Here is a 27,181-nt window from a genome sequence, read left to right as displayed (position 1 = left end):
TGAGCATCAGGTGCTTGGGAATGTTTGACGCGGCCCGTGGCGGTTATCGATTCTGTGAAGTCGTCGGATCTCGGAACAGTTGACTATGCCCCAAGTGTAAGCGAGGTGAGCTGTGAGTGGTGTGAGTCTGAGATGGCTGCGTTCATGTGGTTCGAGCCGTGTGCGTCGCATGTCGCACACGCAGCGATGACCTAATGGTCGGAGTAGCAGGATGCCGTCGTCTCGCCATGGCCTGGACGGACGTCAAAGTGCAAAGCTGCACAAAGTGTTGACAGCTAATCCTGGGGCTCGCTTGCGAAGTGGAGCCGGATGAGCTGGCATGGCGGAAGAGGACCGTGAGAGCGTCAAGGCGCTGCTTGAGCAGATGGAAAATTCTTCGATGAGGCGGCAGTCGGGCGCTGCCGTGACAAATGCGCGCTTCGACTTGGACGACAGCGACATACGACAGACGACATGACGAAACAGGCAACGCGAGCATGGCTGGCCGCGTTGCGCCATCGTGACTTCCCCTCACCTTTGCAAATGCCGCATGACGAAGCGTGGGATGAGTTGCTTTTTGTTGCGCGCAGCTCGCATAACGACTGGCGGGATGAGCCCTGTCACCGGTAGAGACCCATGGCAAGCTACGGCCCGTTCACACAGAAATGCGGAGAAGCCAAGCAGAGGCATGCCCACCTGCAGCGCACGTCGCCAATGGCACGCCCCGGACGCGGCCGTGGGCATGCAGGTTGGTGTTTGAAGTGCTGGAGGGCCCTCTGCCCATACCCAAGGCAAGGGCGCTGCGACCAAGTGGGTGCTTCCTGCCTGCTGGAACCCGTGGACCTCTCAACAGCGTCCATGTGTGTCTGCTCGGTGTTTATCGCCACCAGCGATCACTTGCTGCGAACGTTGTTGAGTGTGGCTGACATCTGGATCATGCCTGAAGTCTGTGAAAATTCTTCCTGGCGAGCGTCGCACTGCCAGAGGCATACCGGTGGACAGGCCAGCCGTGCCTCGTCCTCGCACTCTGACCACGTACTGCGCAACATGCAAACTCTAAAGCGCCACGGGAATATCGAGAGACGCAGCACTGGGCCCGGCCGTGTCTCATCTGTGCACGTCTGAGAGGCTTGTGCTTATCTCGAGCCAAACACTGTGCCAAAGGGTGCCCGTCACGTGTTGGTGAGGGGTTGGCGCGATCTGCGTCGATAGTGAGACAGGATGGGGTTGGACAGGCGGTTGCGCGAGGCTGTCATCTGAGTATCACCGAGAACAAGTGGAGCAGAGGCAAAAAGTTTGTGTCTTGTCGCCATGAGTCTATGCCCATGGCCGTTGCGTCCATTTGAGACAGCTACTACTACGCTATAGCTAGAGCGGAAAACAGGCGCGACATTCAACGCCGGCCGAGTGAGAGGAATTCCCAACCGTCCTGGCCACAGTGGCCGTGATGCAATCGCATGTGCAGAGTGACCCCAGTCACCCACCCACGCCGGGGCTAGATGCTCGTAACAAAGACCCCTATACACCAAGGGGATATATAAATACTTTTAATCGTACACTGCGTCCACGTATGACAACAAAGGAAAGGGTACAGAACTAGAACGCAGCGCAACGGTGGTGGATATGCAGGTGTACTCCGTGGACCCATGCCAGTCTCAATCCCCCAAGGTCCGAGACTGATGCAAAATACAAGAGAACAGAGAGAAGCCGAAAGAAAGACAAGACGTCTTGGTCGGGTGTCGTAATTGTCGTGAAACCAAACTCCAAAAGCAGCGGACTTAGCAAGTCTAGTACTGCGTGTACCGCCTCTTGACGTCGCGTGTTTGGTCAAAGGAGCGCATGTAGCTGGTGAGTTGGGTTGCCGCTTGTTGCGAGATGCCGGACTGGGACTGGGAAGATTGCGAGGCTAGAGATGATCGTGACGACGAGGGCGTCAGGCTGCGCTGTGGGGAGGGCCTCGTTGCGGTTGGTGGTGCGAAGTAGCTGCCATTTGCGGTTGGGTAGTAGTGGTACGGGCTCGCTGGTGGCACTTGTGAACTCGAGGCTCCCTTGTATGCGGAGAAGTTGATTGCGGGGGCGAGGTAGAAGCCGTTGGTGGACGAGGACGACGAGGAAGCGGATGATGACAGTTGCGAGGGTGCTTGTGCTGTGCTGCCGGCTCGCTCCATGTCGACGAGGCGGCACGATTGGGAGCAGTAGACGCCGTTTTCAGCGATTTGGCGGTCGCAGGACAGGCAGAAGTCGTTGAAGCACTCCATCTGGGAAGCCATTGCGGTGGTGTGTTGGTGAGGTGGTGGTGGTGGTGATGGTATAGCCGCCGACGAGATGATATCGGGGTGGAGTGTTGGATGGGTGGGTGTAGGTGAAGTAGCTGGACTCAGGAGGGACGACTTGTTTATGACTGGATATGAAGAGTCTCAAGTGGGAGTCATGAGGTAGTCAAGTTGGTGAGCGGCAGGACCGTGTGGAGCAGCGGGAGGATGAGCCCCATATACTTAAGTCGCGCTCAGGCACTTCACGGCTGACCACCGACCACCCTAGCAGGCTTGGGTTGCAGGGTCCACGGGAGACGCACCCCTGTCGCCTCTCCACAATACTGATATTTGTTCGAAGCGCTGTAAGCCCGCACCCCTCAGCACCACCACCTGCACCTGCACCACGCACCCATGCACTCCCTAGCGCCTCCGCCGAACAGGTCCAGTGCCATCCCTCGCCAGCTGCACGCTCTGCACGCTGCTTGGGCCACCACGGTGCTGTGCTGCCGCCATTCGCTCTGCCGCAGCGAACGACGGCCCTCATGGCGCTGTGAGCTGCTCGATGCTGCAGCCCGCAGAGCGTAGAATTTTCGGCCGCGGGGGCAAGAGCAGCCGGCTTGCGTAGTGAGCAGTGATAGTCGCGCCATCTGGTGACACCACCCTCCACCTCCGCCCGAGTTGCGTGATAGCAGCGCGACGCGAAAACGTCGCTCCATGACGGAATCCCCTCGCTAGTCATCTGCCCGGCCCTGCGCCGGACGCGCAGATGACTGACGTGCAAATCTAGGTACGAGGCTTCCTCTTGCAGCCATATGGCGGCGGGCCAGTTATCGGTTTCAGCAGTCATGAGCGCCCTCCCATGTCCCTCTCCCACTCCCTCTCCAATCCCATGCTGCCATCCACGACCATAGCCGAATCGCCTGCCCCAGCGTTAGGCCCGCTTTTCGCTATCTTCGGTGATAACACACGCCTCCCCAGAGCCATTATTTGCACGCGCTAGCTTTCTGTCTCACCCTCAGCCCTGCACCAAGTCAAATTCTTCCTCTAAGCCAGCCGCCTTCCGTAAGCCGTCCATCTGCCACACGGAGTGCTGAGGAACCATACTGATCCTCGTGGCGACGGACAGAAACCGCACCCACCTCGTCTTGGCTAGTCTCGTCTTGCACCCGCATGCCTAATCACGAACAGCCTTGATCCAAGACGTTATCTTGCGCCTGCAAACCACTCTCTTCCACATACGGGAGTACGGCTGCGGGTTGCAGCGGCGATCTTCAACACTATGCACGACACACCACCCTCAGAACTGCCGCCTGCTGAGCCCTTTCACAATTCCTCAACACAACTCCTCTTCAATTTCCGCGCGGCTCTATGCCTATTCCGCTGCCCAGACAGGCGCCTGGAGGACCTTGACGCTTCGCTTCTTGCTGAGCGCCTCAAGCCTCTTTTCCCCAAAAAGTCAGGAGCAGACCGACCTGGACTCATGGTCATGGCTTGCTGCCCCCATCGGGGGCCGGCGAAGGCGAAATGAGTATCAAACGGTAGTAGGAACGCATGTTCGCTTGTTCGTCTAACTGCTCATGGCTTGCGCAATCTGTGCAGTGTGTAGAGCAACACTCTTCCAGCTTCTCCAGCTCACACCAAGCGAGATAAGACGCTCGGTGCAGGCAACCGCACTCCTACCAAAGCATACGTCCTGCAAAGTGGCTGCAGCCTTCACAGCGTCTATGTCCAGACGGACGAATGACGAAGCCGCCCCCAGCTGCAAGTCACTTGGCCGACGTGCTCTAACACGAGCAGCCTGCATGACCTGCCAGAGAGACAGCCCCCACGCTGCTTTTTCCAAGGTTCCTGTACGACATGCCCTAGACAAGCCACCAAGCGAACTCCTTGATACTTACAGGCTTTCTGCAGGAACGGTTTGGCCTTATCGCAAGATCCTCGCGGTTAACGAGGTCCCTTGAAATTCAACTTATCTAGTGTGCCTCCTTTACCATGACGCGCGATTCATGATACTGCAATCACGGGTGCAATTACAGCAGCGCGACCAATGCGGCACCCAAAAACAGATGTGGCCCGTGAAAGATGCCCTTCCCCGCAGTAACCGCACGCACTTTGTAATTGCGAAAGATGGCGACATTGCCAGGGAGCGGGCCATGCGCTGCATCGCTTTTCCCTCGAAACGGCTGTCAGCCTCAATAAACAATACAGCGTTGCACATAATCCTCAACAAGTATGCATCGACGATGCACTGCCCAGGTAGCAGCAGCGTTGATCAACGATATAGCACAACGTAATGCATCGAAGGCATCCAGACTTCATATATGCTAGAGTATAGCACCACTCGATTCCCCAATGACTATGCTGTGCATCGTTTACGCGCCCCAGCTGCAAGATGATGCAGGACGCGGCTTGTCCAATATTCGTGCGTCTCATGTACCTGTCCCCCATCATTGCCAACATCTGCAACACTATGGGGACCTTCGGGATGCAGAACCCCAGACCACTCGAAGGACCTTGCGAGATGCGACCTGCACCTTGTAGCAGGCAACGTCTCTCGAGCAGCAGGCGAATACACGCTGTGTAACTCGACGACAGGCGCCATTAATCTATCGTGAACGCGGCACGGAGCACCGACCGACTCTAGATTCAATAACGAGCAGCCTCGCCTCGTTGCTCGCTTGAACCTGGTGGTTATCTCCCGAGTTTGGCACTCTCCCGAGACATCGGCCCGTTTTGTTGGCGGGTCGACCGCGAGTGGGCTTTTCCCAACGATGTGTGTTTCCCGGCGGTTGCCCGTCGCTGGTACTGGAAGGGCCTCCCTTTGCGGGAGGAGTCGGAGTGGCGCCGTCAAACCTACCAAAGTTTCCATGTGTCTGGTGATGCACGACGCCGCACTCGTGATTTCCAAACTGTAGTCTAACTCTAAGACAGACGATGGCTCTTGCCTATAAACTAAAATACGGCAACGATCTTGGGGTACAGTTCGCCTAGATATGAGCTAGAACAAACCTGCTTCATCAAGGTTTGGGTCGGACCGCCAGGTTTCCGTGCTCTCAAATCAGCCGGAACCGAGCTAGCGGCATGACTCGAGCCTCGTCGTTTGTGCCGTTCACATTCAGCCACGAATGACTCTTGCATGTGTTGCGCCGCCTGGGGAAGACTCCAGGCTTCTCTTTGGCCTGTCGACGTTGGCGACATCGTCGAGCCTCATGTTTGTAGCCATGGTACTGCGAACGCAATGCGCGTGGAGCGCTCCATTAGCCTCGCTTACTATGCGCTTGCTAGTAGCTTGCCAAAACTGTTTCATCACCTCATTTAGACTAATACTGCGAAATCTTCACCATAAGACAACTACAGTACAACATTCATCACGCAATCGCGACCAAAAATCACCCGATATCCGTCATGGCCTACTCCGCCGAGCTTCGCCTCGCCTTGCAAGCCGTACACCGGGCGTCATTGCTCACCAAATCCGTTCTCCGGAGCCTATCCAACAACGTGTCTGCGGAGACAAAGGCAGATGACAGTCCCGTGACCATTGCGGACTTCGCCGCTCAAGCCCTCCTCATATCCGCCCTGCGTGCCGTGTACCCCACAGACGCGTTTCTGGGCGAGGAAAGCGCTGATGCATTGCGTCAAAACGAGACACTTGCTGACCGCGTCTGGCAGCTCGTGCAACAGGCAAAGGACGAGACTCATGCAGGTGGCTCCGAGAACGAGAAGGGGGACGGAAACGCTGTCCAGAAGGAGGAGTTGGCTTTCCCGAAAAGTAAAGAAGAGATGTTCGAGCTCATCGATAGGGGTGGGAAAGGGGAAATCACCAGAAGAGGCCGAACATGGGTCATGGACCCCGTGGATGGCACAGCGACGTTTATGCAGGGCCAGCAGTACGCTGTTTGTCTGTGTTTGCTAGTCGATGGCGTACAGCAAGTCGGTGTCATTGCGTGTCCCAACCTCGCTTTCCCTGTCCAAGGGGAACTCGGCCAAACAGCGATCCATGAGGACCAAGTCGACAAAGACGGCTTTGGCGTCATACTCTCCGCTGTCAAGGGACAAGGCACTTTTATCCGCTCCATGAACAGTTCCCTTTTTGCTGGACTCGGAGAACCCCGCCATGTAGACCGGACCACGCTTCCTCAAAAGAAAACCTCGGAACTAAACTTTGTCGAAGCAACACTAGGCAAAACTTCTCTCTCCCAGCCCGAACACAACGCCGTTGCTACCACTCTCGGTGCGCAATGGCCAGGCACCATTCTCTGGTCTCAGCAAATGAAATACGTTGCTCTTACCCTCGGAGCTGCGGATGTCATGGTGCGCATCCCCAAGACCAAAGACCGCTTTACGTATATCTGGGATCATGCTGGTGGGCACTTGCTGTTCCAGGAAGCGGGCGGCGTTATCAGCGATTTCAAGGGTGAACAGATTGATTTTGCGAATGGAAGGAAGATTACCGGAGAGAGGAACTGGGGTATGATCGCTTGTATGCCGGGGTTGTTTGAGGAGGTGGGGAGGGCGGTTATGGAGGTGTTGAAGAAGAGGGAGGGGTGAGCTGGTGCGTGGGGATGGGGATGCTGGGTTGAAGGGAGTTGGATGCGGGACTACAATACAACATTATGGTTAACCTAAACTTAACATACACTGGATGTTGAGCGAATGTCTCTAGGTCAGTTTCGGTGCGGTGACATACTGCATCATGATGGTATACATGAGGCTACCTATAGATAGGACCAGTAATCGACACACATCAGATCACAAGCTCTTGTACATTCAGGGTAGGCGTGTAAGGCCATACCACCCTCCGAAGGTATACCGCGAAAGTCACCCTGTCAAACAGAGACACTACAGATCACGCTACAACATAATGTCTCAGTGTCTCATGTACCAGCTCCACAGCACCCTTCCAAGGTTTGCGTGGGGTCTCGGGTGACCGTCATGCCATGCCCGCACCACACCAGCACGATCACATCGGCACGATCACATCGGCAACCCTCTCTCACCGGCACATCACTCGTCCCGAACACGACCATCCAGCCCCAAGATTCAGGCCCGGGCTTCGGGTGTCAGACTCCAAAGCTTGAAAAGGCGCCGTGTAGCGCTACACGAAACCCCTAAAACAGCCTCACCGGACAGTAAGTGACATGCCACGGGAATACAAAAATGTGGGGTAAAGCGGAGTAGCAGCGGCAACGACGACGATGATGACATGAGTCTCAGGTGAGCAAGAAAACGGGGGGTTCGGGTGCGTGCTCAATCATCTGCTTGCATAGCTTGTCAGTCTCAGGGGTTGTACAGCATGGAATAGGGAACACGGAATATGCCTGAAAGTCATCGACATCATGCATGATTGCGGGTCTCTTTTTTTCGTTATGTATGGGATCTGCGCAGGCAAAGATGGAGCGTGACTACTAGCCATAACGGATAACATGTACATGAATGGGGTTTATTACACGACATCCTTGGTATATAGGCGGTGCTACAGCGGAAGCAAGTCCGACGCCCAACTGGATCGGCGCTGGTTGCTAGAGAGAGAGGGGAAGGGGTCCATGGTCATTGCGTATATGTTGTGTACAGCTTCTATTCCTCGTTGTGAACGCATGCACAAAGCATGCTAGGTGTTTGCACAACCCGCTCTGTTCATGCACCCATCCGGCCTTGAGCCGTCGACAGCCGCTGGCTTGTAACACCCTCAGTCTATGATGCGCCGCCGCCGTTTTTCCGGAACGAGACTTTCTCCACTGCGACGTTTTCGTTGCCTTCGCCGTCTTTGCGTAGTTGGTAGACGTAGAGTACGAGGACGTCGCCTTGGACCTGGGTTCGTGTTAGCCTGGTATCCCTCTCCACCCTGCTGCTGCTTGCTGCTCCTTGTGTAACACCTGGGTAAACTCACATCCATCAACACAAAACTCGGCGTGGGATCCTCGTCCTCCGTCCACCACCCCGTGCTCATAGCACCTGTCGCACTCCCCGGGTTGACAAAGAACTTGCCTTCCATCTCATACGCCTCGAACTTGTGTGTGCCGCCCCATAGCAAGACATCGACGTCCATCTGCCGCGCCGCTATCAGCAGACTGTCGCCGTCGCCCGGTGGTATGATTGTATGGCCATGTGTAAAGCCTATGCGCAGACTACCATGTGTGACAACTTTCGATAAGGCGAGATTAGGCGCTTCCACGTCGAAGTCGCCTTTGACGATCTGTAGGTCGGGTGCAATGGCGCGCAGGAACTCGTACGTTTCGCGGTCGGTTATGTTTCCTAGACAGAGGATCTGGCCGATCTTTCCGGGTGCGAGGAGTTTCTTGAACTATATCGTCGTGTAAGCGCATGCGCGTGTGGGTCTATGTGAGACGGGGTGCGGTTGTAGTGGGTGGTGACGGATGGTGAATGTGATAGAGGTGGGGTAAAGCGTACCTTTGCTGGTATATCCTATGTAGCCTGTAAGTTTGTGAGGTCTAGCATCGTGAAGATTCGCTGTGGTGACATACTGAAGCTCGGTCTGGTATGAAGAGGTCGCCTAGGACCAGCACCAGTCGCGAAGCCATTGCAGTGGCGCAGTCGTGTCGTTATGCGCGCAAACTCCGCCGGATGGTAGCTCAAAGATATATGAAGCAAGTGAAGGCGGCTTCGCGAGGAAGAGGAAAATGTAGCGGAAGCTTGCGGGGATGTTGCGCGCAGCTGGAGGTGGAAGTTGGGGAGCTATGCTGTCACTGGGCGGGCCCAGGCGGCAGAACCCCGAGCTTGGCAGGGACTGGAGATCGCGACGCTTCTTCAACACTCGTACCTCCAGACAAGTACTTTACACAACTCTTTATCGCATACGCAGTGGACAGATATCTTTTACCTAATGCCTTGTACAGTATCGCCGTCTTCTGAAGCGAATTACAGATTGTCTCACCATGTTTTAAGCGCATCTTAGCCAGCACTGTCAAGTCTGCATCTCTCAGTCTGCTAAGCCCGTGACAGAACGTCACCTATGGACTGAACCAGTGCTTCCTTCGCCGCCCCATGCATTGTGCTGGCCCTGTCTTTCCTGATCTTATCAGCATGCCAGAAGCAGCTTCATTTTTCATCCACCATTTACTGTAGATCTTCGGACAGAGTCTTGTATAGCTGCCTTGTGTATTGCCTCATATCGGGCACGGCATTTTTCCACTTATAAGTCTTTCTTCCGTTGCTTCATAGATGCATGCGTTCTTGTGCAGTTTTCGCCTCACTCCTCCGTGGCTATTCTAATTAACGGCGTTTTGATCTCTGGGATTGGTTTGCCCAGCGCTTGTCCCATCCGCTTCACTTACGACGCAGACAGTTCATAACCCCATCCTCTGCTTCATTCCAATCTATCAATTTCTTGAGGCTACAACGAATCTCGAATCCTACAGTCGTGTATCACAAAGCCGAAGTCTAACACGTCTATTGCGTGTTGAATCGCTAGAGTGGAGAAGGTGACAGTCTTATGGCGCTTGCTAAGAGTATCAAGAGTTGCAAAGCTGGATAGGATTTGGATTGGATATGTATACTCTTGCACTTGATTCTGAATACTAGTCGAACACAGACAGTTCTGTACATGCTCTGCATTCTGAGTGTTCTATGGACAAAGCTCCGAGACATTCTGCATGCCTCGAGAACGCTCAGCGCTAGGCGTGCATGACCAAGCACCCCGGATAAGGTATACATCGGATGAGGCGAACGACACTGCCTCTATTTCAGTTCATGGATTGGCTGACATTGTGCCACACTTCAGGCGCATCCTACAATGCACTCTCATTCCTTCAACAACCTTGCACCTTGTGTGATCGAGGTATCTTTTGCAGCAGCTGCGGGTTGACGCCTTCATGCTGTCAGATAAGTTTATCGCTTTAACACCTCGCTATTGTATAAAGCTACTGCTATCAGCTTATGTATGGATCACGACACCGCTAACTTTGATCGCCCTGAGCAGCGATTGGGGGGTGAACAGCCTCCCTCCATCAATTCTACCAACTTTTCACCCTTCATATCCGCGGCATGTCCGAATCCACTCAACCCGCCCTTATAGTCATCTTTGGCATCGCCGCTGTCATCGCAACGATCGCTGGTTTCCATGTCAGAGATTCAGTTTGTTTCTGCGCATGTAGAGGGGTTCTTTTGGCATGCTCGCGACGTAGTACGTTAACATGCGATGTTTCTATAGCTTTAGGACATGACTGAATCTTGCAGGCCCCGAAGTTACCATTGAAGCCCAGGCCGGAACGGCCTCGAGCGGAATCGTCCGTAATGAGGCTGTCTTCGAATTGCAACCAATGCTAGCTTTACCACTCTACTACGAATCGCCAACAAACGAAGTACGTACGATGGCGGGGCGTGACGACTAGACGAAAGAGTACAAAGAGGGGACGGAGTTGCAACATACGGCAAGATTACGACTGTGAAATACGTTCATGCAGGGAGTCAATGAGTATCGACTGATATGCCGCGTTGGCTAGGTCTCATCTATAAAGTGGAAACGATCATGATAAAAGATGATGTCTGACGGGTGTTAAATGAGCATCTAGTCGCGTTGCCAAGTAATCGGCCTCATGTCATGAGAATGGGTTCAAAGATCAGCGATTACTTGACTGTTTTAATTCCCTTAATAATTTATTAGGAGATGAAGAAGGGTTGTAACATAAAAATGGCTATAGACTTTGATCTTGTACACAGCAGACTTTTCCTGGAGACCTCGGAAAGCTCAAGTAGCCCAACGACTTTTCTGCGCATCTCGCCGATCTTCTACCTTATTGTTGCACGCTACGATAATTCGTTTTCCAAGACATTAAATTAAAGCAGCTAGACCGTATTAACACGTGACCGTTTTTAGGGAATCTCGTACTGGGGGCTGAGTCCGCTTGCTGACATTGCACAGCCGCCACCGTCATTCCGTCGCTGCCCAGGTGTGAAGTGACCGGCCTCAGCCGTTCCTCCCTGTAAGTACAAGGGGAAGCTAATGTATGCCAATTCGTTCATGGGTACCCATAGAATTTGTCTCTGAACAGTGCTGTAGTCATTAATGTCTTGTCGACCTCGTGAGAAAGGCTTGTTGCACTCATGCGCCGTGCCTCACAGCACGATCGGTGTCTGCTGTGAGCTCCTCAAAGCTGCATTGCTAGGGTATGGAAGGCTGAGAGCGCAAGAGAGAAGAAGGTGGCAGGGCTTTCTTACGCCGCAGGCTCAAGTTTCGAAAACTACTGAGCCTGTGTTCTCTCGCAGCGGGTGGGGGCCTACCGTATGGATATGCTTGACATAGGCTCTCATCATTCGCGCGAACCAAACAAAAGTTCAAGGTCCATACAGGTGGCTTGCAAAATCTTTGGCGGTGAGACTTCCATCTTCAAGCCAATAGGACCATCAAAGGGTTCAAGTATCTCACGACTCTCTCTCGCATATATGGTTCTAATCATAACGTTATTGTTACGGACAGTTACTTCCTTTTACTGCTTGTCAGTCCGTGTTTTACTGCCCACCCCTCCTCGTAAACCTCCAGGCGCGACGCAGTGATCAATCGACCAATCAGATCCTAGCTGATCCACACTTCGATTCCATCTAAGATGTCGGGTACCAGCGAAGGCCCTACCAGTGTTGCACTCCAGATCCTATTCGGTGTCGCTGGAATATTTAGCGTCGCCGTTGCACTGTTCGGTCTACACTATCGAGACTCACTCGGATTCGTTCTATACCGACGACTCAGAAGCCGCCATACCGAATGTACGTACATATCATTGGTAGTTCTTCCAGTTATTGTACGTGGGCGCTGATTGTCCTATTAGCGTATGAGCTCGAAGCCGGACTTCAAGACTCCAATAGCCCGATAGCAAGCCAGATACTCTCCACAGCCATTGCATCAGTGTATGAGCTCCCGACGAATGATATTCCCTCGGCTACACCTTCTCTTTCAGAATCGACAGCTGCAACGAATCAGGTTACTACAGCTGGCTCCTACAACACCAACATCGGAACGAATTCAGAATAGCCATTGCGCAGTATCACGCGATGGCAAACTCCTGCGCATCAAGTACAAAACAACAATGATCAGGAGCGATGTTTGCAAGATATTAGAAGAGTATCGAGACGCTTTTCCAAGTCATCAGTCTTGTATCATGGCGTCGTAGCTAGTAACAATGCATGTAATCTGTACAACTTCGTCAATACACGTAAACTTTTGGGTGCGCCCGAATCGATCCTTTGAACGACAGACCACATTAAGTTGCACCAAGGACAACGCAGTCTCAAGTCGCAATAGTCCTCTTCCCTTCTTCGACATCACCATACCAACCGAGAAGGTGCGCGACATACTCTCCAGCCAGACCCAGACTGATCGCACCGCCAGTAAACCATGCACCATTCACGAACCACCACCAACAGTTCTTGACTTCCTTCAGCTTCACTCGTCGGATCATCGTCCCTAGGGTGACTGCAGCTCCTCCGACTGAGCCGGCGAAATAAACCGGCCCTAAGCCGGCTGCGACTCCGGTAGCTGATAATAAGCCAAGCTGAACAACGGCCAAACCCGACAACACCATCTTGGTCTCTTTCTCATGCTTGAGAGCAATACTCTTGATACCCGCTTTGACATCATCTTTGATATCCATGTGCGCGTATATCATGTCGTACAGAACGGTCCACGCAACGTTACTAGCGTAAAGACAAGCTGCCGCAGTGAGCGCTGCTTGATTCGCCAACAAGTCGACACCCAGCGCAGGGAAGCCCATCATCGCACCCCAAGAGAACGTAAGCCCGAGGACGAATTGAGGATAGTATGTTACTCGTTTTGCCAAAGGGTAGAGCGTAACGAGAACAAGTGACGGTGTCGCGTACCAGAAGCATTCGAATGGGAGTGATAGAAGAACGGCCAGACCGGTCGTGAGCTGTCCTCCGAGGAAGACAATAGCCTGCTGGGGTGTGATTGCTCGTCTAGCTATGGGACGTAGTCGCGTGCGTTCGACGTGTGGATCGAGGTTGCGGTCCCAAAGGTCGTTGATCGTGCATCCGGCGCCTCTCATTACGAGAGCTCCTGTGAAGAAGAGGGCTGTTGTGCTGATGACTGCGGATGGTGCGGCGAGAGGTGTGGCCATGGTTGCAGCGAGGAGTGTGCTGAACATGCAAGGGAAGAAGAGGTAGTATGTACCCGCTGGTTTGTCCAACCTCATCAGCTCGCCGTATGGAACAGCTTTCTGGGGCAGATATGACAGGAAGCCGGTGGTTGGTGGCTTGTAATCGGGAAGTGGTTTCGAGGGTCCATCTTGTAGCGCTGTCGATGCTGCTACTCCTGACTGCAAGTTTGTCGAGTTTCGTCGTACTGAATTGATGAGCTGAGTAGTTTGCGGACGGTAGCTCGCAAGTGACAGCGGTGTTGACAGCTGCCTTCGTCTGCATGCAGACTGGAATGTGGAATGCTCCCGGGTGTATTGCCGACACACCGGCGCAGCCCGCGCTGCATAAAGTCGTAAGAGAGCCATACTCGGCTTTCAGATGTTCAGGCGGTCAGAAGTGTTCGCAATTTCACATGTAAAGGCATGCGTGCTACGTCTTCTGTTTGCTGGGCTGGTACGCAGGGTCTCGATCTCAACGTGCTATGCTGAACATGTCGAAGACGATGTGAGTGGCTAGAACACCAATTGGGAAAGGCACTTCGGTCACTGCCGTCCAGCGCCGAATCGGGATGGTGAGTGAGTGGGGAACGTGAAAGCTGAACCGTGGGTTCGCGCTAACTCTCGACGGCACGTGACTGGTCAGAACGCCGTTTCCTCGGTCGCGTCCACATCCCGAAAGCTCACCTCGCCGCCGCCAGATCAACTACAACTTACACTTTTTGCAGTACTCGCTCCACCAGCGATCACGACCACGCGCCTACGCCTACTCGCTGCGCCCCCGTCTATTCGCAACTGCGACAACGCCGCGGAGGTGCCTTACGCTCCTACAACCCCACACAAGAACGCGACTTCTGAATGTTAGTCGTGGGTGACGACGATGCCGGCCGCGCGCCCCCGGGCTTCTTTTGAACCCATACCGCCCGATTTCGATGTGCGCACCTTTGTGGAGACCGCGGACAATTTCCAATATGTCGACCGCATTTCCTACGAGATGATCGCCAACAATGGCATCGAAGCCTTTGAGAAGCTGGTGATGCTGCACGTCATAATAGGCGGCAAGCCTCTTGTAATCGACGGCTTCGAGGAGGTTCTCGATCCCTGGACCTTTACACCATCGTGGCTGCGCGACAACCATGGCGATAAAGGTGAGCGCAATCTAGGGCAATACCCGGCGCGCATAGCTAACAGTGAGACAGTCGAGAATGCGCGCAATCTGTCGACCAAGGAAAACATTCCTCTGACCATGAAGCATTACCTAAAGCATATGACGAAGCTGACCGAGCAATTCTTCGACGGCCCCGACGACGCATACCGTGACAAGGCGAGGCAGCGCATCTACCTCAAGGATATCGACTGTCCTCAAGTATGGCATGATAAACTGAAGGAGCATATTCCCTCGGTTCTGTTCTACCTCAACGAGAGCACCGGTGAGCCTGGCGGTCCCGGCGCATTGGACGAGCCCGGTGGTCGCAAAGGACGCGGTATTGGACGCGCTGGAGATCTCATGAGCAGCCTGCCACCTGAGATGCGCGCGGAGAACCTCATGTGTTATATTGGTCACGAAGGCACCTACACCCCATCACATCGAGAGATGTGCGCCTCACTCGGTCAGAACATCATGGTCAATGCATCAGGCAACATCAGCGAAGACGGCAAGCAGGAGCGTCCTGGATCGTCCATCTGGTTCATGACAGAGAGCAAGGACCGTCATGTTGTCTCGGAATACTGGCTTTCGGTACTAGGCCACGACATAGAAGTGGAGAACCATTTCGCGCAGCTCATCGCTTGGAAGAAGGCCCCATTCCAGACTTATGTTGTAGAGCAGCGAGCGGGCGACTTTATACTCATCCCACCACTGGCTCCTCACCAAGTCTGGAATCGCGGCACGCGAACCATGAAGATTGCTTGGAACCGGACAACTGTCGAAACACTGGAACTCGCACTGAACGAGGCATTGCCCAACTCCCGAGTCGTCTGCAGAGATGAGCAATACAAGAACAAGGCCATCGTCTATTACACCCTCCAGAAATACTCCAGCCTCATCAAGTCCGCGCGCGCTCAAGTCGAAGCGGGTGGCGAACAGGCAGTTGCAATTCAAACGTCAGTCAAAATAAAGCAAGTGCAGAAGGATTTCAAGAAGCTTTTCGATCTGTATAAGGCCATTCTGCTGTCAGAGGCGTTTGCACCGGACTCACGAGAACACCCAGAGTTTCTTCCCTACGACAGCAACGTAACTTGTGCCTATTGTAGATGCAACATCTTCAATCGCTTCCTTAGCTGCAAGACTTGCAAGAACTTGTTCAGTTCGGAGATCGAAGAACCATACGACGTTTGCATGGACTGCTATTGCATGGGACGAAGCTGTGGCTGTCAATCAGGATACACATGGGTCGAACAGTGGAAGTGGAAGGACCTCCTCCACAAGTACGAAGAGTGGCGCGCTCAGATTATCGACATCGATGGCTTCGTACATGAGAAGACTCCGCTTCCACTGCAAGAAGAGCGACGATATCTTGGCAAGAAGACATTGGCCACAGTCTGTCAAGAGCAACTTCGAGTCCGACCCTTCGTCGATATTAAGAACCCGCAACCTGAGAGCGTGTCCGACGATGAGGAGCCTGTCGTTGACGAATACGGCAACGTCAAGAAGGTTGCGAACAAGAAGTCGAAGCAGTACCTTTCGAAGCACAAGTCGTGCCATTTTTGTCTTCATCGCCATCCGAAATGGAAGATGGCATTCTGCACGAGCTGTGACCTGTCCTATTGTTACGGTACCCTGTTTCGAGCACACGACATGATGCCGGTAAACGTCATGGAGGCTTACAACTGGAAGTGCCCACACTGCAGACGAGTTTGCAACACTGGCGCCTGTCGACGTGACCCCCGACAACATCCATACGAGCCCAAAGGAACTTTGCTCGGCCACGACACCAAGAAAGTGGCTGATATACGCTCAGTAGAGTGTCTCGTCGATTTCAGTGTGTCTAATCTGAACTGGTTGCGGGAAGAGGAGGGTATGGGCCAGAGTGCAATGCAACGCAGAATGCTGCAAGCGGAGATGGACAAAATGGCGGATCCTTCCCTTGATGCGCGATTCATTGAAGATGACAACCACGGCTACACCCGATACGGTATTACCTACTCTCCTGTTGAGGACGCCAACGGCGTCGTTCACGACAATGGTGACGGAGGGGCAAATGGTGCTCCATACTACCATGATCCCGGCATGGATGGGGAGATTCCGCGTCTGGGTCAGAAGCGTGGTCGCGAAGAAGACGAGGATGTACAGGGCGGCCGACGAAAGAAGGCCAAAGCAAAGAAGCAGAAAAAGAAGAAGGACGATGAAGCACAACCCCTGCAACCGAAGAATGCATCTGGCAAGGAATATCAGAAAGAGGTACAGAGGAAGCTACTCGAGGACGCCAAACGCGAGGACAGGTTCATCATGGTTGCCGCAAAGATGAAGGGCAAATCCAAGGTGGTAAAGTTGTCTCTAGCCACTGGCCATCTTGACCGAATCCGGCAAAGACCCGTTCCCGAGCGCGCACCAGTCCTGCGACAAGGCCCTCCTGAGGAAATCGAAGCGTCTGGCGACATGCGGTCCATTCTGCAGTCCGATGTTGTGCCGAAGCCAAACACTCTCAAGAGCGTCGCTGAGAAAGAGAAGGATGCGAAGACATATCGGATCCGAGTAGAAGAGGATGAGGCATACTCAACGCGCAAGCGCAATCCGGAAATCAGCGGCGCTGCGAAACCAGGCAGGCCTCGTGGCTCCAAACGATTTGAAGAGATCACGCTCGATTCTGATGAGGAGTTCGGTGGCGAGGAAGACGAGCCCGGATATACTGGTCGCCCGCGTGGACGCGCATCGAACTGGTTGGCGCGAAGGAATGAAGGTGAAGAAGACCTGCCCACCGAGCTTCCGTCCGACTTTAGAGATGGAGCTGTAAGGCCCAACCGGGAGAAAGACCGAGAGCGAAGCCGCGTGTACAATGAGCGCCGAAAATCTAAGCCAGCAAAACCAAAAGCTGGAATCAGACCTACTGGACCACCATCCGAAGATCCGGAACCCAACAACGCTGGTGATGTCTCCGGGCATGCCTCTGACCAGGATGGTCTTCACGAAGAGGATGATCAGTCCAGTGAAGCTTTCATTCTCGCACAACAAGCCGCTGCCGCTGCCCTGGAAGCCCAACGTCGGGAGGAGGAGGCAAAAGCTCGTGCAGAAGCTGAAGCTAGAGAAGCCGAGGAGAATCTGCGAGCGAAGATGGCGCTATTCCCCGATTCGGATGATGACCAGCTCATGGACACATTCCTTGGTGACCTCCCCGCTGACGAGGAGCCATTTGAAGATGACACACGATCTGAGGACAAGACACCGGAGCCTGTCCGCACAGGGCCACCACCAACTACAAACTCCATCTTGAGTGGGTTGAATGGAAAGAAGATTAAGATCGTTGCGGCATCCAAGCGGAACGGTAACGGACCAAGCAAGGTCACCACTACGACGACTGTTACTGCACCAGCGTCTAAGTTTTCCGCTGTCAATAGGAAGCCCCAGGCTATCAATGTGTCGGATTCGGAGAGTGATGATGAAATTCCTGCGAGCGCACCAGCTCCGAAGAAACCTGTTGGCAGACCACCAGGTCGCCCTGCTATGGTACCGACCCGCGGTTCGAGTTCTGGGAAGCGTGGTCGTGGGCGTCCAAGGAAGACTACGTGAAATGTCGATTAGCCAGGCGTTTGGAGCTTGCATTTACATAGGGCTGTTTGTTTGTTTGCTCATATACCATTGTTTCTTAGCAAGGCGTGGTGGACATTCCTGCCGCATCTCCTCGCAAATGCTGAGGCGGGCGTCCCGGTGCATTATCGTCCATAGGCATAGATGAAGCGTCGAATCCGATATTTGAGGTTACAACATGTATAGTAGCTGCAGTGCGTACTACGACACGCTAGAATCTTTCAGAGCGAGTGCATAAATCACACGGGTAATACAACAGAGTAATCTTCTGCGGAGGGGATGTGAGGGCGACTCAGCCAATTCATATGCACGTGATCTCGCACCGGGCTTACAGACGCGTCTTCCTAATTTAACGCCAATCCCACCTTGCCTCGCGATCGCAACACACCAACAACACCCACAATGCCGCCACTCCACATCAAAACTATAACTCTGGGTGCGTTTAAGGATGTCTTGTCGCGTTACCCTGCCATGGTCCCCGAGAAGCTACGCGACTTGGACGCGCAACGCTATGACATCATTCGCAAAGTCGTAGCTGCACAAGAGGAAAGCGAGAAGCACTTGACGAAAGAGCAAGTCGTGACGCTTGTGGAATGGAAGCTGTATGTGGTATCCTTGAATCGAGATAACATATGCGGTTTTTTGAACTAATGGCAATACAGGAAGCACGGCACGTTTCGTCCAGCCCTACTAGGCCTGGTCCAAAGCAACACGCCAGAGGCAGTCGAGAAAACAACCAAAAAGGCCTACGCTGCGCTCTGGAAGAGCAAGTCGTCCCATCCTGATGCCATCCCCGCGCTTAAGATCCTTGTGGGGTTGAAGGGCGTAGGCCCAGCGACCGCATCCTTGCTTCTTTCTGTTCTCCGACCTGCAGAGATACCGTTCTTCTCCGATGAACTGTTCAGATGGTCTGTTTGGGATGATGAAATAGGCAGCGCAAAAGATGGAACGGGCTGGCAGAGGAAGATTAAGTATAATGTCAAGGAGTATGAGATGATGCTCGATGGTGTGTACAAACTAAGGCAGAGATTGCGAAGAGGTTTCGGGCAGAGGGACCCTTTGGCGAGAGCGATTGACGTTGAGAGAGTAGCTTGGGTACTCGGAAAAGAGGGTGTGGATGTTAGTGTGCAGGATGATGAGCCAGGGGACCATAAGGGAGAAGATGTCGATGTACAAGCTGACACGAAGGCGGAGGAGGATGAGAAGGAGAAAGACGAAGCACAACAAGAAGAGATCCCAGCAGTAACGAAAGAGGGCAGCGGTGATGACGCAACGACTGCAAAGCCCGTAGCGAAGAAAGGTACGAAACGTAAAGCTTCTGAGGCCAAACCACCTGTCGAAGGTACCCGCAAGAGTACGCGGACGAAGAAGTAGGCCAACATCAGCATATCTCGACCGCTTCCTAATCGAGCGTAACCACAGATGGAGAAAGCAGGTATCAAGAGCAACTAGCCCCCAGCATTCAACACAGATCACGCATCTCGACGCTCGCCAGCCACTATATCCGGATCGCAATAATCCCGTTATCGTTATTCCCTCTCACCAATCCATCACACCGATGCCGCTTATCATCGGTGGTCAAAACTCTTCCCTGTCTAACCGTCACTAAGACACGAATATGCATACCTGACCCTACGTATCATTTCCATCACAGTATCTCACACCGGTCAACGCAATCTTCACCCAGCCTTCTAGCTCGTTCCCTCGTCTCCAAAGCACGTTTCTGTTCACCGTAACCGAGACAACCCTTCTGATCGGTGTGACACCCATATGTCATGCATATCGGATCAGCAAAAACACGGACATGATGGAACACAACAAGCGACCTTGGTATTTCGTATCTACGGAAGTTTTTCCCGTCGAATGAAGCCCTGAACTGGTTTCCTTGGGGTGAGGTAAGATCTGACGCGGTGCCCTTGCTTAGTCTATATCCAGCAACACCTCGTATACCCGGAGATGAACACAGCGGGGTCTGGGGTGTGGTGTTACGTGAGATGCGAGATGTGTGATGAGAAAGTGTCATGGCCGGTGTAGGTGTATGTCATGCATGAAAAGGATGACTGCCACGCGAGAGATTGCGGGGAAGGAAAAGGGCCTTGTACACAATGGGCAATGATTTTCAGCAAAAAAGTGAGGAATGTGATGGGATGTGATGAGATTAGGCGGGCGACATAAGGTCGTCTCTTAGTTAGAAGTCGGAGTTCGGAGCGTGCCGAACGGGGTATGTCACTGGTCGACTTGGTGGAGCAGGTTTGCCGCGGAGGTCTAACGTCGGTGACTGAGATGAAACGGCTCTGGAATTGCGGCAAAGCGCGCTTGTGGGGAAATGGTGGTGATGATGACTTGCATGGTGGTTTATCGCTGATAGTTGGAACCCGGACTTCTTCGCTCATGGCGCGGCTGTGGAAAATTGCTGTCGCTTCCAGGTAATGTCAAAGGGATGGAGTGAGTATGCATAACGGACCATTGGCACACATGGCATGGTCAAACAAGGACTCCGAAGCAGTACTGGTAGTTTTCAGCACACATGCATGTAGCATCAGCTAACACCTCATATCCGTATAGATCTGTACGCATCACTCCATGCGGAAGATGACTCTCCTTCCGTGCTCCTGTTTCCCGATCCGTAATCTCCAGCCCATACACATTCACACACTCCGCACCTCTTTCTAACACCCCATCCAATATCCCCCAAATTACACATTCCTGCGCCAGTCTCCAGATCCAGAAGCACACCCGCCCCCCAGCCCCGTCACGGCGTTCACGCCCCGTAATCCAACGCATAGCCTCGGATCCGGCAACCGAAGCGAACGGGAAACAAGGGAGACAACTCCGAACCCAGCGTGCTGGTATAGGTAGAAAGATGGAGATTGACCACTATAGTGCTTCAGCCTCGCTAGATGCGGGCTGGGATGTGAATCCTGCGCTGGCTCGGTTGTGATGGAACTGCACCTTCGAGGTTGCTGGCTCAGCATAGGTTTTTCTGTCAATGCGCTGTACGCTGTATACGCTGCGTGTATGTAGACGACAAAGAACGCTACTTGTGACCAACCTGCCAGTACCTGGCTTGGGATTGTGTGCTAAGCCCCGCGAAAGGTCTTTCGCACGCAACTTTTAGCGGTGGTGCACATCATCTCACCTCGCTTGCAGCCTCCCTCCACGTCAAACACCGCCTCGCTAGTCACGATCCTGCACGTCAATATAGTCTTTACTCAACTAAGCCCATCCTCCCCCAACCTCCGCGTTAGCCACAAACGAAAGCGATTTCTAGCTTACTCTACTTTCCCATGTTTCCGTCCTCATGTAATCGCATACTGTCTGCCAAACATATGCATGTGCGCCTTTTAAGTTTTTTGCTCGAACCAGCCCTGGGCTAGCCTCCATCGCCCCATCGGTGAGACGTCTGCGCGTCGCTCATTCCAGCAGACTTGCTATCTAACTTGCGATATGGATGACTTGCATACAGTTATCCGTTGTCAGAAGAAAAAAAAGGAAACAACTGCTTGGAGGTTTATGCAGGTAAGAGAAGGAGGATCCCCCCGATCTGTACACCTGCATGCATGCAGGTTTGCGATCGCCGATCTGTGGTCAACATGTTAATGTCGGTAATGTTGGTGGGGGAAATTGGCGTGAGTTCAGCGTATTTTCAGGGTTCGACAACGTTGGGGAACCTCCGTCCGGGTAAGGCGGCTGTTGGAAAAATAAGAAGACGGCGGCGGTGGACATATTATTACTACATATATTACTATGTATATACCGCTCGGGAGTCGGTACAATACCGATCGGTTGGGAATCTTTGTTGTTGGGAGATTGGTACATGCAGGTGTGTCGCAACAGGAGCGATGTCGGAAATTGACTTTTCCTTTTACTATGGGGTGCCGAGTTGCTAGGGGAGGGAACCGCAGAGACGGTTGCGGTTCTGGTTTGTCAAGGGTGGAGATGCTCGATGCATGTCCAACCGAGGTGTGTGGAGAATAGCATCATCACTGAATACGGTGAAGATCCTCATGTCGGTCGAGTTCAACAAGATCAGGCATTATGCCTGTTCATGCATTATACTACACAGCTTGACAAACAGCCAATATGCTATCAAAGACACTTCAAAGAAGCGAAGAGTAGTAAACTAGCTAAGGACACAGTAATCCATCCCCTTCAGTTTGCCATCTGCGGAACAGCTTCCTAGGAAAGCCAAAGCCCCCTTGTTGAGCGCATCGCTTACCGAGGTTATGTTCTCATCGATCATCAACAATTCATCCTTCATTCTCAACCAAACGGAGGCCCAGGCCACACAAGAGAAAAAGTGGAAATAGACACAGAATGGTAATAGTAAATGCTGAGAAGAGAAAAGAGACAACGCCGTCTTTTGATAACGCTCGCCGATGCATGCAGCCTAGATCCAAGCTAAGTGAGAACGCCCTGCGCCTGCCCTTGGTGGTAGTGGTAAAGTCATGTTGTTGCTCTGTAATTCGTATATGTACACGCGCGTGAAACGGGAATCCAATGTATGTGTATTCGTACAGCGGGTAGATCTTGGGTATCGTGTAGTTGATGACGGAGATGACAGTAAAGTTGTCAGTGTACGGTATGTGAGTGTTGTTATTGCGATTCAGCTGTGCGATTGTCCGCTGGCTCTAGCTCGGGTGGAGGAATCTTCTTGACTGTTCCGTTGCTTCCACTGCGAGTGGATCGCCGGACGTGAATGCTGGCACGAGCAAGTTCGCCATTGGAAACGGAGTTGCTTCGTTGCGATGATGACGCGACAGACCTCTTCTTGCTGCTGAAGTTCAAGACCATTCCGTCGTCGCTCTCTGAGTCGTCATCGCTTTCGACGGCGTGGTCGCCATCGTAGCCAGCAGCGTCATCGATAGAGGCCTCGAGTTGATTGGCCGACGCTGCCGAGATCCAGGAGTGTTCGTCAAAGGAACCGCAACCAATTTGAGTTGGGGAGCCGGCCGACGCGACCGAGGGAATTGATGGGTTCGATTCGGATTGTGACATGGCAGAGAATTGGTCTTCGGAAGAGGAAAGAGCCAGCCCACGGCTGGATCCACCGAGAGGGCTATTCTCAGAGGACTGATCGTTTCGGTGCCAGCTCTCTCGATTGTTGGGTTGACTGAAGGCTATCTCGTCATCTGGACTTGGAGGGCATGCAGTCTGTGCATGAGAAGATGTAGGCCGTGATCGTGTAATAGAGTCGGTTCGCTCACGAGCTGCTGACTGTTCCACTCCAAGTCGGCGACGGTACTCATCCTTCGCGCGATCAAATCGGTCGTCTGATTTTTTTCGTGCAATCGAGGTAGGACTGGTGGGTCTTTGATCGCCGGCTTGAAGCAGTTGCGATGACCGTCTGGAGTCGGGCGCCATAGGAAGAGTGGGTCCAGCTTCCAGGCTGTTTGCGGTCGCCCAGTTTCGATGCAGGCGGGAAGACAGTGACGACAATGAGGACTGCCGCGACGAGGGGTCAAGACGTTCAAAAGACTGAGCTTCTGAATGGCTAGGCGATGAGCTTCGAGCAATGGGAGACATGTCTTTTAGGGCGTCAGGTTGATTGACTTGGCCGGAAGCACATGTAGTGCTGATTGCCAGGCTTGGGACGCCATGGGCATCGTCGTCTCCACCAACGAGTCTATCGATTGACCTCGCGCGGCTATGTTCTTTTGGGGGCTTTAATTTGTCTCTGCTTCTCATGCTGTTGACGACACGCCGTGGCAGACCACCAAATAGACCACCCAACTGTGAGCCACCAGGTGTGTCTAGAGCCGTTGGGGTACCGGGTAGAGCTGGAGGAAATCCTGGAGATGCGGTTCGACCGGGAACCAGATCTGCTTGACGAATGGTGCTTATGGAAGAGATGGCGCGGTCTTGCATTGGCGGTCGCTGTTGGCTCTCCAGCATCTGGGCGGGTGATGCAGTACGGGAGTTGGGACTGTCAAAGTATCTTGACCTTTCTCTCGCCTCCGGACTTGCTGTAACACTGTGAGAGAGCGGATGCTCAGCTTCACGCGAGCGAGTCAGAATCTCTAGGATAGCACCGGGTGCTAGACTGCCACGTCGGCCTTCGTAGGGCCGGGCGTCTTGACTGATGGTACTACTCGAAGAGTTTGCGCTGATGTTGGGGGGCGCATCCTGGTTGGTAGCTGAGCTCTGCGCACGGCGCCTTGAACCTGAACTGCGAGTTGTGAAACCTTTGACAAACTCGGATGTCTTCTTAGCGGCTGAGCGGAGGCGGTCGACGAAACCAATAGGGACAACGGCCTCTTCGACATCCTCTTTAGAAATCTGAATCCTTCTTCCATCATAGGACTTGCTAGGGTCTGTCTCTTCTGCCCATGAGATGTGGTTGGGAATACCGGATAGCAGCCACGGGTGGCGCTTGATCTCTGGTATAGTGATGCGACGTCGCGCATCCTTGATCAGCAATCGTCGCAGTAGGTCACGTAAGTTTTCATCCACCTCTTCGTATTCGAGATCATGCGGTGCTCTCTTGGTGCTCGTCATTGGCTGACTGTTGCGTCCGTGTGAGTTGGGCCGCGAGTTTGATTGCTCAGCGACGGGTTTCAGCCGATACCTAGGGATGTAGGGCTCATCTTCGCTGATGACCTTCATCAGCGTGAATGTGTTCGTGTCGTGAAAAGGCACGCGCCCGTAGATAAGACAGTACAGCGTGACGCCGAGAGCCCAGATATCGATCCCGCCGTCGATGAGGGGAGTCTCTGCGTCAATCTCTGTACGGCAGAGCTCGGGGGCGTAGAAGGCCGGGGTTCCCACAGTCTTCGCCAACTCAATAGCTTCGTCAACCTCCTGGTAGTCCGACTCGGAGTGTTCGCCGTTGCTTTCATCAGTCTTTTGCCGTCCCAAGTACGACACACCAAAGTCAGATATCTTGATGCGATGCTCCCTGGTTACAAGAAGATTGGCAGGTTTAATGTCTCTATGGATGACGTTTTGATAGTGCAGGTATTCTATACCCAAGACAGTGTCCTTGAAAGCTTCCCAAGCTGCATGCATAGTCATCAGAGGGACGTAATTGAAGTGTTCAGGGATCTCTTCGCCAGAGTCGGTCACACGTGACGAGGAGCTGCCAGCAACGCTCGGTACGCGGCCTCGGATGAGCTCCGTGTCGTAAGGGCCGTACATGGTTCCCTCAAGCCCGTCGGCCCAAGAGTTGTTTACCGGCTCAGGCGATCGGAAAGCGGTCTCCATGTGGTCTTCGTGGTGGCCTGCGACGTCTGATCGCTCGCGAAACTGGACGCGGCTGTGCGGACGCTCGTCTTCTAGATGGGATGCTTGCGAGCCACGTCCGTTGTCGGAGCCCTCGTCTTCAGAGTCGGTTGCAAACTCCAAGCTCCAGGGTTGGTTGGAGGAGCCGTCTTTCCGACGTAGGTGAGCCTCTCTGGCCATGCGACGTTGTTGGCGGGCAAGCTTCTGGTGGGCGATGCGGATGATCCTTTCGTCTTCTAACGTGGCACTGTCATTGTCGAAGATGCCCTGGGACTCGCGCTTGAAGCGACGCCATTCGACGAGGCAGATCTCCCTGGCACCCTCAGTCCGCCACTTGACCTCGCCCAGCTCAACGTGCTCGAGTACGATATAGACCTTCTTCTTAGCTGGGTCATCTATAACCTCGAGTAAGCTGACAATGTTGGGGTGGCGGGCCTTTTTGAGGATGGCTATCTCGCGCTTGATCTTGTCTTCGTGGCTGTTGTTCTTGCCGAGGCGGCGACGTTTGGAGTAGCGGTCGACAATCTTGATGGCGACGTAGCGGCCGTGCACCAGGTCCTTGCCCAGCTTGACCTTGCCGTGAACGCCTCGGCCAAGCTCGTCGATAATCTCGTACTGGTTCACAATCTTGCGTCCGGAGACGGGGTCGGCCTGGACATCGGCAATGTGGGTCTCCTTGGGCGCCTGGCGGTGGGTATGGTGGAGCCAGGGCGTGGAATAGGTGCCGTCGTCGGGCTGGTCGGGCTCCTGGGAAGGGCGGCGGGTGGTGGGGTTGAAGAGGCCAGGGCTACTCACCGGTGAGTTGCCAACAGTGCGCGGGGCCGACTCCATAATGTCCCTGTAGTGCTCGTGGGAAAGGCCGAAGGCGCCGAGGCTGGACAGCGAGTTGGCAGCCGAGTGGGAGGGGTGGGAGCTGCGGGAGCGTACGATGGGCGGGACATAGGGCTGGGGGTACTGCTGCAGGTGGAGGGCAGCATAGGACTGGTTGGGGTAGACGGGCCCATCGCGGTGGCGGGGAGGGAGGGCGTAGGGGTGAATGGGGTCGACTGAGTTGGCCCGCACTGTCACGTTGCTGGCCGTCGAAGCGCTCGAGAGGTCTCGCATGAAAGCCGGGCGGTCGGGGGGAGGTGCAGCGGCGGGCGCGGCCTCGTTGACGGTGGAGAGCGAGGCCTGCGAGGCGTGGGCGCTCGTGCTGGGCGAGGGGTTCGAAGACGCGGGCGTGTCGCGGGGGATGGGCGACGAGTAGATTCGGAGGGGTTGTGGAGAGAAGTACGAGGGCTCTGGGTCGAGCGTGTGTATCTGCGATAAGAGGCTGGCGTTGAGGGCCTCTGGCACGGAAGGCACCTCAGAGCGGGGCGTGCAGTCGTTCTCGTCGTGCTGGTCTTGACTCGGCGGCGACGCGCCATGTTGCTGCTGCCCTTCTCTTTCTTCACCAGATGCCTCTGGTGCTTCTGGTGCCTCTGGTGCGTCCGCGGTCGGGGGGCACACAGTGGAGGCCGGCGACGAGTGCGCCTGGTCGTCCCGCACTTCCCCTTCCGCTGTCAGGCCCGCATTCGGGTCGACCATGGCAACCACAGCTTAGGACGTGTCAGCTCAGCAGAGGCGTGCAACCATGCCAGCCCGTCTACGGTTTGTCGAGGCGCACGTCGTGGGCGGATAGTCTCATGTCGCGCTGGGCTGGGCGGCGGCGGCGGTGTCACAGCGAGGGCAATGGCGTGGGTGTACTGGTGCTGTGAATCGACGTCGGGGTGAAGATGGTGACAGTGGGCCGTGGTGGGCTCAACGGCTCGATATGGATTTGGTTGAGAGACACGATCGGCTCACTTGCGCTTTTCCCTCTGGGGCAGTGATGGGCGGGATAGTCAAGAGTATTTCGGGCCCCA

At 54.0% G+C, this 27,181-nt stretch overlaps 7 protein-coding genes across 7 annotated transcripts; 3 read left to right on the top strand and 4 right to left on the bottom strand.

Moving 5' to 3' along the window:
• Positions 1–1,766: 1,766 nt before the first annotated feature.
• On the bottom strand, positions 1,767–2,249 carry J4E85_010698 (uncharacterized protein; the record flags this gene model as incomplete). The annotated part of the gene is made up of 1 exon (XM_051474904.1): positions 1,767–2,249. The coding sequence occupies one exon, from the start codon at positions 2,247–2,249 to the stop codon at positions 1,767–1,769; it is 483 nt and encodes a 160-aa protein (XP_051321346.1).
• Positions 2,250–5,639: 3,390 nt separating this feature from the next.
• Positions 5,640–6,782, top strand: J4E85_010697 (uncharacterized protein; the record flags this gene model as incomplete). Its single annotated transcript, XM_051474903.1, has 1 exon — positions 5,640–6,782. One exon carries the CDS (start codon positions 5,640–5,642, stop codon positions 6,780–6,782), a length of 1,143 nt encoding a protein of 380 aa, XP_051321345.1.
• A 1,143-nt stretch (positions 6,783–7,925) lies between these two features.
• On the bottom strand, positions 7,926–8,773 carry J4E85_010696 (uncharacterized protein; the record flags this gene model as incomplete). The annotated part of the gene is made up of 3 exons (XM_051474902.1): positions 7,926–8,042; positions 8,122–8,535; positions 8,717–8,773. 3 exons carry the CDS (start codon positions 8,771–8,773, stop codon positions 7,926–7,928), a joined length of 588 nt encoding a protein of 195 aa, XP_051321344.1.
• Positions 8,774–12,472: 3,699 nt separating this feature from the next.
• On the bottom strand, positions 12,473–13,318 carry J4E85_010695 (uncharacterized protein; the record flags this gene model as incomplete). Its single annotated transcript, XM_051474901.1, has 1 exon — positions 12,473–13,318. One exon carries the CDS (start codon positions 13,316–13,318, stop codon positions 12,473–12,475), a length of 846 nt encoding a protein of 281 aa, XP_051321343.1.
• An 895-nt stretch (positions 13,319–14,213) lies between these two features.
• Positions 14,214–18,059, top strand: J4E85_010694 (uncharacterized protein; the record flags this gene model as incomplete). Its single annotated transcript, XM_051474900.1, has 2 exons — positions 14,214–14,481; positions 14,533–18,059. The coding sequence occupies 2 exons, from the start codon at positions 14,214–14,216 to the stop codon at positions 18,057–18,059; spliced, it is 3,795 nt and encodes a 1,264-aa protein (XP_051321342.1).
• A 420-nt stretch (positions 18,060–18,479) lies between these two features.
• On the top strand, positions 18,480–19,451 carry J4E85_010693 (uncharacterized protein; the record flags this gene model as incomplete). The annotated part of the gene is made up of 2 exons (XM_051474899.1): positions 18,480–18,679; positions 18,740–19,451. 2 exons carry the CDS (start codon positions 18,480–18,482, stop codon positions 19,449–19,451), a joined length of 912 nt encoding a protein of 303 aa, XP_051321341.1.
• Positions 19,452–22,673: 3,222 nt separating this feature from the next.
• Positions 22,674–26,864, bottom strand: J4E85_010692 (uncharacterized protein; the record flags this gene model as incomplete). The annotated part of the gene is made up of 1 exon (XM_051474898.1): positions 22,674–26,864. The coding sequence occupies one exon, from the start codon at positions 26,862–26,864 to the stop codon at positions 22,674–22,676; it is 4,191 nt and encodes a 1,396-aa protein (XP_051321340.1).
• Positions 26,865–27,181: the final 317 nt, after the last annotated feature.

Source organism: Alternaria conjuncta, assembly GCF_024043145.1.
Source record: "Alternaria conjuncta strain BMP 0040 chromosome Unknown scaffold_25, whole genome shotgun sequence".
NCBI lineage: Eukaryota > Fungi > Ascomycota > Dothideomycetes > Pleosporales > Pleosporaceae > Alternaria > Alternaria conjuncta.
This window is presented reverse-complemented; position numbering and strand designations above follow the sequence as displayed.